Source organism: Trichosurus vulpecula, chromosome 7 (genome assembly GCF_011100635.1).
Source record: "Trichosurus vulpecula isolate mTriVul1 chromosome 7, mTriVul1.pri, whole genome shotgun sequence".
Taxonomy (NCBI): domain Eukaryota; kingdom Metazoa; phylum Chordata; class Mammalia; order Diprotodontia; family Phalangeridae; genus Trichosurus; species Trichosurus vulpecula.
In genome coordinates, this window is record NC_050579.1 from 39,029,562 (window position 1) to 39,042,288 (window position 12,727).

Below are 12,727 nucleotides of genomic sequence, written 5' to 3' on the forward strand. Positions count from 1 at the left end.
GTGGGAGTGAGGGAACAGGAAGACGGGAATAATGGCATAGGCTGGGAAGAAACACAAAGGCCTGGTTCCAGGTAGTGAACTTTTAGTATGCAGTAGGTGATGTGCTGTATCAACCTTGGTGTTGTACATATTTTTGTCATCATTTACTGAGCACGTGTTGTCCGTGGGTATAGTGACAGAGCTGGGCTAGTGTCAGAGCCCATTCTTGACTGGTGAGGGACAGATCTGATTATATACCCATGAATTGGGTAAAACTAGGAACCTGGAACCTGATGGAGCCATGGCCCCCAGTGTCCTGGAACGGAGATACACTTTGCTAGCTTGATGGAAGAAGAAACTTCGGGCTGACAATAAGAGTGAAATAAGATCTGGGGAAACTGCCTTAGATCTAGGAAACAAGAGTTGTCCACTTCGTTGCTAGGCAGATACTTTGTTAATACTTAAAAAAAATCGTTTATATTATTTGTGTATTTGCTCTCTCCCTGTGAGTAAAGCCCCTGCCTAAACACTGTACTACATCAAATCTATAAGCAGGGTGGGGATGGAGATTCCCAGGGCATCTTGGTAGAGGAGAGTGCTAGGAAAGGTGCCAAGAAGGGATTAGAGAGGAAAAATGTGGGACTTCAGGACAAATGCTAGTCAAAATATTTGTCCTGGGAGTGACAGACTGCTGGGATTGGACCCTGGCTCCATCATCACGCCATATATTATGGAACTGGATTATGTTCCAGTTAACAGTTTACTGCAATTGACATTGTTTTTAAAATTTAAAATTGTAAGCTTCTGGAGAACAGAGACGAAGTTTGTAATCATTATTATTTTTTTATGTACCAGGCTAGTCATAGTGTGAATATGCAAAAAATAATTGTTGAATTAAATTCACTTGGCTGCCTGTGCCATCAAAGGCAGAATTCTCAAAGTCTATGAGCGTCTGACAAATATCTACCTGCTTGGCATAAATGAACCATTCAAGAACTTGAAGAAGAACTAAAGGTTGTTTAGTCTGATCCTCTCATTTCACAAAGGAGGGAACCAAGGGCTAGGGAGGAGGCTCGGGGGAGGGGTGGGTTGAGGGACTTCCTTGAGGTCACATGACCGAGTATTAAAGCAAGACTAGAGTCCAGCTTTTCTGACTCCTAAGCATGCTTCTACCAACCTTCATCCCTCAGAGATAATGACATTTATATGAACAATGATACCCTTCCAAAGTCTGATATCATTTCCACTTATGCTACCATTTTAAACGGTCTCTAAAATTGGCACAGCATAAATACTGATCCTCAGCTTGGGATGCCTAGCCATATGCTAATATGCTCACCTCAATCTGATGTTACGATAGGGAGAATGGTTAACAGTGGGCTATCCAAACAGCTCTGTGTGGGGGACTGGAATGACCAACTCTGAAAGAGTGCTCCAGAAATGCTGTATGAAAGAACTGTGTCGCAGCTTTGGGTTTTGATCATATAATGTCTTGTGACGTTTCTTAGTCCTCTGTATTGTCATTTAACATTTTGTGTGTTTCTGCTTCATCTCCTCAACCAGGCTGTAAGCTTCTGGGGGGCAGAGGCCGATTCTTATTAATCTTTGTATGCCACTCGGAGCCTAGCACAGGCCTTGCCTGGGCTGGACAATCATGGATGGACAGAATCCAACAAGTAGGATTCAGGAATTGGGTGGCTGTTGTTAGTAATGGTTTGAGGTTGATTACCATCACAAGAAGTAGAATTAAAATCATGAAGAGGGGGCCACAGATCAAAGAACAATGTGCAAATGTGCATTTTCATACCCACCTTATACATAACATTGGAACACTAAGGGATGCAAAATAGGTGGGAGTAAGTTCATGTCTTTTACTCCCTAGACCCTGGGCCAAACAGTATTCAAACAGGTAAATTCTGATCAGGAGAATAATGGCAGCGGATTCCAAGTGGGGAATTCTTAACATTCCTACACACACATACACAAAGACCCCATTTGCCAGTTTGATGAAACCTGCACATGCCTTTTCAGAATAAGGTTGCCTTGGGATAAAGGGGCTTGGCAATCTTTTGCTTCCCTCCTCCAGCATGTCTCTGTGTCTGTGTCTATGTTTCTCTCTCTCTCTGTCTCTCTGTCTCTCTCTCATCTTTGCTTTCCTTTCTCCTCATTCTTCCTGTCAATTCCCTCTTTATTCTTCTTGACGCCAACACAGCGTGAGAGGTTGGTGTGATGAATCTTTGTCTGACTCTGTTCCTCTTTTTACAGGAGATCTTAAAAAGCCCACAAGCCAAGTGATCCCTAAGCTCGAGAAACCAATGCTAGAGAAATAGGTCAAATTTCCAGCCTAAATTCAGAGATTGTACTCTCCCTCCTCCTTTAATTAAGCAAATATTAAAGATATTGAATGTGAAAAACAAGAGGCAGATGGCATTGACTTCCTGGCTCCCTTCCATGAAAATAGAAGAGGAAAAAGAAGAAATGTCTATGCTTGAGATTGGTGTGATGCTGAGACTCCCGGCACATAGACAGGCAAATGCCTGGACAGCTGCTTAAGGCAGATGGGTCCTTTGAGAGCTTAATATTTGCCGAGTTGATGGTGAATCCATAGTCAGGGCAGCCAACTTGAGACCATCTGTTTACTAGTGGGCAGAAAGGCTTCTAAACAGCAGGTAGCTGCAGCTCAGGGTGAGAAACCAACCAAGAGCTAAATCAGCAGTATTTATAACCTCTGTAAAGCAAACACATCTAGCAAACAGCTGGCACACAGGCCACAGAAAGGAAACCTCATCTTGTGTTTATGCCATACCCAGCAGGGTACCATGGGCCACAGGATTTCAAGAGACTGCACATCACAGGACTCAGACATTACAAGATGTGCCATTCATTTAAGAATGCTCTTTGACCTTTTCTACTTTTCTAAGTGGAAAAAGATAATAATGACAAGAATAATCATACCTTTTGTTTACACGGCAATTTTAAAAGCGGGAGCTGTGGTATAGCAAGTATAATTACCAGAAAGGCAGGATCATTGAGGAAGACTAGAATTACGAAGATACAGAAATACCACCATCGATGAGGGTATCTTCCAATGACATGATGGTTTCTCAGAAGATTCTGATCGTAATCAGAGGTAGAAATAATGTACGAGGAATAAAGCTACACAGCAGGGTGATGAAAAAAGATTATATTAAAAATATCAAAGATTAACTGAAATAGAATCAAACGTGCCAGGAGACATAAAAGCTGCAGCTGAGATTCTTTGGGGGCAGGGGCAGTGGATGGCAGACATTGGGGACAGAACATGTGTGTGTGTGTGTGTGTGTAAGGTCTAGAGAAGGGAGATCTTTGCTACAGGATGGACACTAGGTGCTGAAAAAAGATGGAGACAGGTTAAACACTTCACAATCATAATCATCTCCTCTTTCACAACGTGACTAACATGGAGATAGGTTTAATACGATTGTACATAGCCTAAATCAGATTGCATGCCATCTTGGGGAAGGGGGAGGGGGAAACATTTAGAACTCAAAGTCTTATAAAAGTGAATGTTGAAAACTAAAAATCCATAAACATAATTTAAAAAAAGAAACAATAAAACAAAGTTAAAAGAATGAAAAAAAAAACCATCACGACCATCATCATCATCATCATCTGTATTTCTATGGACTATTTTCAGGAAGAGGTCCTTCTGTTTAGGGGAGAGGGGAGGAAGGGAAAAGCAGGTCAACATGGCGGCTCAGTGTGACTTCAGGGCCACCCCGTTTCCCTCAAACAGTTAATTGCTGATATTTGTGATTCCAGTTCCATCAAGAAAAGGGAAACGAGAAAAACCTTTTATACCACAGCTCCAGATAAAGGTAGAGCTGCATTAAAACTTGAATGAGAATGAGTTTCTTTGGAGCATTAAATTATCATCAGTCAGTCCACCCACAAGTAGAAGTGACTGGTTCCTAAATTCTTTCTGGTTCTGACTGAGGAATGACAGCAAATAAAGGGAAAGGCGCTGGGCTCCTAAGAAAGCCGGAAAGACTGGATTGGGACCAGGACAGCTTCAAAACTGACCAGGTCTAAACTTCCGATGGGTTTAAACAGAAACTTCTCATTGAAGTATTTCTGTCATGCAGTTACAAAGGCAAGCGGTCTGCTTTCCATCATTTAGGACACATCTTTCTCTCCTCTCCTCCCCTTTCCTTTCTCACTGTCTCTGTCTCTTTCTCCTACCTTCTTCTCCTCCCTCTCCCTCCTCCTTTATCTTTCTATCTCCCTCCCTCCTTCCTCCCCACTCAACACAGCTGATTTTGTATAAAAGAGATTAATTCCCAGGGAATTTACTATTTGAGGCATCAAAGTACCAGGGCCTGTCTATTTGAGATAAAGCATTCTAGAAACAGCAGTTTCCAAGTCTTTTCATTCTTGGGGGTGGGGGACAGAAAGGGTGGGCAATGCCTTCTTTTAGTAAATACCACAGACCTTTTTTCACTCTCCTTTCTTCCTTCTATAACTCCACTAAGAATCTGCCTGTCTCCTTCCAGTCCTACTTTGTCCTTACAACTGCACATACTTATTTCCTTGAGGCCGTGACCCTTGGTCTATCTCCAATCAAATCATTTTGACTCTGTACCTCATGTCATCCTTGGCCAACGAACCATAACCTTCTTTTCACTGGGAAGGTGATCTGGAAGATAGAGCGCTTCTCTAGCTCTCTAGTTCTGCTCTCAGCTCTTCTATCAAATGGCTTTTGTGACTATGGGACTCATCTTGTTTCTTTGGTCTTCAATTTTCCATTAGTTAAAAGAAGGCAAATGAAAGAATCTGTCTTAAACCCCATGAAAGTTACTATGCCGATACAACAATTAAATTGGCCGTCCTCTCTCCCTCAAAGGAGAAACCTGCAGGTAGACAAATGTAACCAGAGGCCCAGTATTTATACTTCTGAAATCAGCAAAAAACCCCAAACAAACCAAAACCACACACGTGTATATACGTGTGCACGTGTATGTGTGCACACACATGTGTACACATACATATATGTTGGGTTATGTAATTTTCACTTAACCACAGCTTCACTTAACCACATCTTTCATCTTGACATCCTTCTCATAAACCCTATAAAGACTATGTAATTTCCATTCTATACAACCAGGGATGCTCCAAAATCTATGAATTTAAAAACCTTCAAACATGTCCAAGGGAGTCAGTACACCTGAGTTTCCATCCCAAATGTATGTACAAAGAGAGAACATCTCCATTAGTCTCAGAGACAGAGTGGTTTTGAAGCTATTTGACAAGGCCTGGACTTGGCAGACTTGGGGCTTGTTGCCTGAACTTTGCAAAACAAAAATGGCGCACGCCTGAAATCTTGGTCCTCACTCTTGTACTCCCTTCCCAGGACTCACCAGAGTGGCATCTCTGCCAAGGCTTACAGCCCTTCACAACAAGCACTGTGTTCTGGATCCCGGGGGTGTTTCCCTTAAAGACCTTTAGGTACAATAGCTTTCTTTTGTTTTCAACATTCACCCTGGCTAGGAGAGAAGTAATATTTTAAATGGTCTACTCATTTTTTTTTCTAATAACCCCCTTATAATTATTATGTATTCTCTGTCTCTGATAAATAGCCAGTTAAGTATTGATGCAGCTAGATGGTGTAGTGAAGAGAGTTCTGGGTTTGGAGCTAAGAAGACCTGAATTCAGATACTAGCTGTGTGACCTTGGGCAAATCATTTGAACTCTTGTCTGCCTCAAGGGTAAAATGAGAGGGTTAGATTTGATGGTTTCTAAGGTCCTTCCCAGCTCTGAGTCTGTGATCCTATAATTCTCTGGTTCAAAACACATCTGATCCCATGAAAATGCCAAAAAAATTAAACTGGACTGGATTTTACAGTTTAATGCCATACAATGACCTGACTGACTCCCATCCATAAATACACTCTAAACATTTATATGGGGAAATGAACAAAACTGAGTCAGGCAACTGTGCACCTGGTTCCAAATAAATGACATGTAAATCAACTTTTTATTGAAAAATCCCAGTTAATGAGGATGTCATAAAATGGTAGTAAAGTATTCTCAGCAGCTCAGGAAATATCATTTAGCAAGAAGAAGGAATTGGCTATTTATCTAATTCTCCTCCCCTCCTTTTTATAGATGGGACCTGGGATTTCATCGGTAGAGCAAACTTTCCAATGTGGGGATCACTGTAGTTTACACCTTAACAACTTGCGGGGATAGAGGGGTTAAAGGACTTGCCAAGGGATAATAATATTAATAACAATACTACAATTATTATACTCTTGTTATTAATGACTGAATAATTATAATATTTATATGTAATAATAATAATAACATTTATATAGTTCTTCCTATATGCTGGGCAGGGTGCTATGCACAGTACAATCATTATCTCATTCGATCCTGACAACAATCCTGTGTGGGAGGTGCTATTATTATCTCCACTTTACACCTCAGGAAACCGAGGCAAACAGAGGTTAAGTGACTTTGCCCAAGGTCACCCAGCTAGGAAGTATCTGAGGTCACATTTGAACTCAGGACTTTCTGACTCAAGGCTCAGCATTCTATCCATTGGTTCGTCTTAGCCGTCCAAGCCAGGATGCGTCAATACAGATATTGCTGATGTGAAGGCCAGCTCTCTCTCCATTATTCCACAGCAGTCCTCTACTTACTGACTTTCTTAACGACTAGGTTTTAATATGAAATTTCCTGGGGCCAGAAAAGTTTGGTTGGAAGCACAGACAGAATCTCTGGAATGACAACTGATGAAAACCCACTCCAAAGTACATAGCGGGAAGACAAATGGTATGATGGGTTAAGAATTGCGATTTCATACTGAAGTTCTGAATTCTCAACTTAAAAAGAACAAAATGAAAAACATCTTTTAAAATCCTCACCTGGACAGGTTTACTTAATTTTTGAAAGATACTAATAACTGATAAAAGGGTCTGGATTGACTTGCTGATTAATGTGTCTCAAGAATAATATTTAATGACAGAGAAGTATAATTATATAGCACAAGGAGAAAGAATCAAGTCCATTAACACTTTTACATAAGTGAATGGAATTCATGAAGCAAAGATGATACTTAACATGCATGTTTGCTGTACTAGATTTTTCAATGCCAATAGGATTTAGGTTTGAAAGGTTTTGTGATTGTGGTATTATTATTGTTCAGCTGTTTCAGTCACATCTGACTCTACGCGATCATTTCTTCACGACTCCTTTTGAGGTTTTCTTGGCAAAGATACTGGAGGAGTTTGCTGTTTCCTTCTTTAGCTCATTTTTTAGAGATGAGGAAGTGAAGTAAACAGGGTTAAGTGACTTGCCCAGGGTCACATAGTAAGTGTCTGAGTCTGGATTTGAACTCAGGAAGATGAGTCTTCCTGACTCCAGGCTACCTAGCTACCACCTTGTAGTATGTATCTCCTTAATATAATTGTTACTAAATCCCAACTTGTGGATCAGTTGCATATGAATAAATGAACTTTTAAAATTTTGGCCTACAAATAATATTTTAAAGATGTTCTGACAATGATTTCTCATTTAGCACAGGTCCCTAACCTGGGATCTGTGAACTTAATAAAAAATACTTTGATAACTATATTTCAATATAATTGTTTTCCTTTGTAATACTGTGTTTTATTTTATGCTTTAAAAACCATTCTTCTGGGAAGGGATTCAGACTGCCAAAGTGGGGGAGGTCCATGATGACAAAAAATGAAGACCTCCTGATCTTGAGCATGTCTCTAAGACCAAGCAATTTACTTCATAGCCAGGCCTTGAACTTTGCCTCCCTTCCTACATGTATACAATAAATTAATGAATAGATAGATGTAAGAAATCAATATTTGATGCCTATTGTGATTAACAAGAAAGTGGGTTCATTCCATGGCTATAAAATGAAATCCCTCTGTGATTCTTCCCTAGCAACACTGAGATTCTTTTGCACTGCTAGGTGATAGCTTCATCCATCCTAACAACTGTAAGTTTTTTTTTTAGGCTATCTAAATTACATAACAATCTTATGTAACTCAAGATCTGCTGTCTACATTAGGTTTTCCTTCTTTTTTCCCTCCAGACCTCTCATTTCTTAACCCAGTCCTTTTTTTTACCCTCTCAGTCCCTAAAACACAAGTCTACTATGCATAAGTCAAAGCCATTTACAATTAACATTTAAATTTCACCCCGAGGAATAGAGAATATTGTCAGGAAAACTGTGGATAGGGTCAGTTATTCGGAACTTTGAGCTCCATGGACATCATCTAATCCAGTGCTGGCAAGCTCTGTTCAATTCTGCAGAACCCTGACATTCTGCAGGATACAAACAGGAGTTCCAAGAAAAGACTGTCATCAATATATTCCAAAGCCAGCGCAGTGTAGTGGAGACAGAGTCGGCCCTGGACTCAAAGAGATCTGAGCTCAAAGTCTACCTTTGGCCCATGCTGGCTTTGCCACCTCGGGCAAGTCACTTGGCCTCTTAGTGCATCTATAAGGTGCAGAGAAAGTACCTCATTTTGGACTTCTCCACATCAATGAAATCTTAGGCTCAGGCTCTACCTCATATTATCCTTATTCATGTTCAAAACATTTTTTACAGTCTAGGATCTTCTCTCCTTTATCCTTCCATACCCATCATCAAGCAAACATGGTTAAGAGACTTGCCCAGGGTCACACAGCTAGTAAGTGTCTGAGGCTGGATTTGAACTCCTGAAGATGAGTCTTTCTGACTCCAGGACAAGTACTCTCTCCAATGCAGCGCCGCCTAGTGGCCACCTTATGGTATGTATCTTCTTAATAAAGTTGTTACTAAATCCCTACTTGCCATTCAACTGCATTATCTTTGCTACACAATCTTTTTTTTCAGATTCTTTCCCTCCCACCTATTTTCACAATCACTACCCCAACTCCAAGCCTTCATCACCTCACATCAGGATGACTATAAGAACCATCACCTTCTCCTCCCTTTTAATGTCAGAACGATCTTCCTTAAACGCAGACTTCACATCATACTTGTAGCCCCAAGAGTGTGCAGTGATTACTTATGGCTTTTTCTACCAAAACCAAATTCCTCAGCCTAGTATTCAAGGCCCTTCGCCAAAAGGCTGCCTTATTTCATGTAACTCCTTACCATAACTACTCTATTCCATGCTGACCATGCCTTTCCCTCCCTTAATTTGATTTCCATTCTCTATCTTATCATTTAGATATTAAAGTATTACTACATTTTTTTACTCAAAAAAACTCCAAGATTCATAAGTGATTTTAAATTTGTAGTCTCTAACCAACAGGCAGGGACAGTATCCTCTAATTCTTTTGTACTTGGAGACACCAGCTGACCGAAGGAGAAGGGATATGCTGGATTGGGTTTTAATAGTAGAATTCTCAAGTATTTTTGCTATCTGCTAGATTTCATTTTATGTAGATTAACAGGAAAGAGATTTTACTCCAAGTGTGATGTTTCATTATTGGTTATGCTGGAGGAGGGAAGATCTGGAAATAATTCCTAATCTGGAAACCAAACCAAGCTTTGACCAGAGTATTCTATGTGGAGCTTTGTTACATTAAATAGGTTCTCTTTATCAGACAAAATTCAAATGGCATAATGTACGTTCACCAATAATTGCAATGAAAGATTTTAACTCTCTTAGCTTGCTTTCTGGAATGAAGTAAAAACTTACCTTTTGAAATGATTTGCCAGTACCCCAACGAGTTCACCAATTCGACTCTCATTGGTTGGCTGTTTGCTGAAAAGGCAGACAATGAGGTCCTTGTTGTCTTTTGTATGGAAAACCACAAGCTGGTCCTTTCCGTTGGAAACACTCAACCCAGTCAACTGCAAAGAAAGTGAAAAAAATATTATAAGGCTTGTTTTCAAACACGTGATCGACATACTCACATTTGGTGGTTCTTCTGTCTTGTGACTGTGATTAAAAGCAACCCAGAGATCTTTTCTGGTAGAGGACAAATAGCCTCTTTTGGCCTTTTTTTTGTCTATGCTGAAACCATGCCATTAAAACCTACACCTGATGCTTACACCTTCACAACCACATACACTAGTGCCTTCCATTGTAAATTTCAACACTTTCTTAAGGCATTCTTCTCATTGGCTTTTTGGAGCTCTTTTGCCATTTGGGTTAGTTTATTTTTTAAGGTGTTATTTTCTTAAGAATTTTTTGAGTCTCCTTCAGCAAGCTGTTGACTCATTTTTTCATGATTTTCTTGCATCACTCTCATTTCTCTTCCCAATTCTTCCTCTACTTCTCTTGCTCGATTTTCAAAATCCTTTTTGAGCTCTTCCATGGCCTGAGACCAATTCATAGTTTTCTTGGAGGCTTTGGATGTAGGAACTTTGACTTTGTTGTCTTTTTCTGGTTGTTATGTTTTGATCTTCCTTGTCACCGAAGATTCTATAGTCTGATTTTTTCTCCCCCTGCTGTTTGCTCATTTTCCTAGGCAATTACTTGACTCTTTGTCAAGTAATTACAGCTCTTTGTTAAGGTAGGACTCTGCTTCCAGAGTGGAGAGTGCACTGACCCAAGCTTCAGGAGTTTTGTGCAGCTGTTTTCAGAGATATTTCTAGGGACCTGTAAACTTTCAGTTCTTCCAAGGTTGTAGGATCAAAGGAGAGGTGTTTACTCCTCTCTTGGTCTGTGAGTGACCACAAGCACTCTGTTATGCCTTGGAACTGTGAGGAGGATTCCCTCTCCATCGCTGCCACAAGCTCTTCCACTCCAGTGCCCCTCCTTGCCCCAGGACCACCACCCAGGACTGTGACCCAAATCTAAGCAAGGGCAAAGCAAGAGAATCTTGCCTCAGTGCCACCAAAGAGATCCCTGCAATCCTGCTCTGAGCAGCTGCTTGATCACCTACCATATGTGGGCTGAGAGCTCCAGAAGTAGCCACTACCACCGTCCTGGGGCTGGACCGTGCTTCTCTCTCACCCAGGTCCCACAGACCTTTCTTACTGACCTTTTCAGTTGTCTTTGGTGTTTGTGGGTTGAGAAGTCTGAAAACTGTTGCAGCTGCCAGTGATTCAGTGCCTTGAGGCCTACTCTGGGTTTGCTGGGGCTGGGGCTGGGGCTGGGTCTGGGCCAGGGTCTGGGCCAGCTGGACTGCACTCCTTTCTCTGACTGGTGCAACAGACCTTTCCTATCAACCTTCCAGGTTGTCCTGGGCTAGAGATTTATTTCAATCTGTCATTTTGTGGGTTCTGCTGTTCTAGAATTTCTTTCGAGCCATTTTTTACAGGTATTTGGAAGAGTTTGGAGGAGAACTCTACTCTGCCACCTTGGCTCCGCGCGCCCCCCCCCCCCAAATTTCAACATTTTCAAAAAACAAGGTGAGGATTCATGTGCAGAAGCTAGATGAATACAACATATTTCTCTCAGTAAATTTCGTTGTGTTCTTGCAAACCCACTACTATCTTTTTAATTTTTGAAGATCATTACTCAGAATTTATCATCATGAACTATGAGGTATCACAAATAACAACAGTCAAAGACTTAAAAACCAAGTTTAGTTCCAGGGTTCCACTGTTAGGCAATAACCTATGGAAAATCCCTGGAGAATCGAGAAAAATGAAAATGGTTAAAACACTGGTAAAGCCAACAGACTGTGACTTATTTAGTCTGAGGAAAAGGAAGGGGTCCTAGCAAATTTTACAGAATGCAAAGAGATTTGTTACTTGTTGTGGTAAAAATAGCCCTCTTACTCTCAGAAAGACGACCTTAAATTTTAGCAGATTCTAATCTAAATGAGAAGATTTATGTCAGACTTTAGAAAGTTCTTACGTACATGGATCTTAAGTGTCTAGAAGAGTGAAACTTGTGGAATCTTCTTAAAGAATTTATTGAGCTTCCTGTCTGTAACCAAAAGGATAAACTGACTGGGAAATTTTGTTGCTATTGAGTCATTTTAGTCCTGTCTGACTGTCTTGACCCCATTTGGGGTTTTCTTGGCAGAGGTAATGGAGTGGAGTTTGCCATTTCCTTCTCTAGCTCATTTTACAGATGAGAAAACTGAGGCAAACAGGGTTAAGTGACTTGGCCAGGATAACACAGCTAGTAAGTATCTGAGGCTGGATTTGAACTCAGAAAGAGGAGTCTTCCTGATTCCAAGTCCAGTGCTCTAACCACTGTGCTACCTTGCTTCCCACTGGACAAACAGGGTTCCCTTGTTCTGATAGTTTTCTCTGTAAAATAAAACAGACTTGCAGAGTGGCCTCTCCAATTGTGTCTTACTTGTCTACTGTAGAGAACACAGAAGTGCCACCTTCTGGTCACTCTGGTAGGTCAATAATGATGTATTCTCTCTGTTCTGTAGAACATGAGTGTGGGGGTGGAGGTGGATGGGGGAGAGACAGGACTTCTCAGAAAAATGTTTTAAAATGCATAAAGTAAAATATACAGGATTACAAAGAAAATCAATTCTATTACAATCAAGTTTAAGGACCCCAGATTAAGACCTTTTGAAAGTCTGGAAGAAAAGCCTTTAAGGAGTTTATAATCCAGCTGTAGAGACAGAAGAGATATGCATGAAATGAGTGAAGCATACTTTTGCTAGCTGCAAAAGCACATACATGGAATGGAGAATCACAGCATCACAGACTTTGAGATGAAACCACAGGTGAGGCCCTAAAATGTTCAGAGATTTGTCTGAAGTCTCAAGGATAATAAATAGCAGATCTGTGATTTGAATCCAAGTCAGCTGATTCCAAGCTTGGTGCCTTTTCTACTAT

General features: G+C 40.7%; 1 protein-coding gene across 2 annotated transcripts in view; it reads right to left on the reverse strand.

Moving 5' to 3' along the window:
- The window catches only part of MYO1D (myosin ID), a 398,701-nt gene that overhangs the window by 108,243 nt on the left and 277,731 nt on the right, over positions 1–12,727 (reverse strand). For both annotated transcript variants that reach the window (XM_036768084.1, XM_036768085.1), the window contains exon 21: positions 9,669–9,823. In XM_036768084.1, the coding sequence (XP_036623979.1) occupies positions 9,669–9,823 (155 nt within the window). The remainder of the gene's footprint in view (positions 1–9,668; positions 9,824–12,727) is intronic.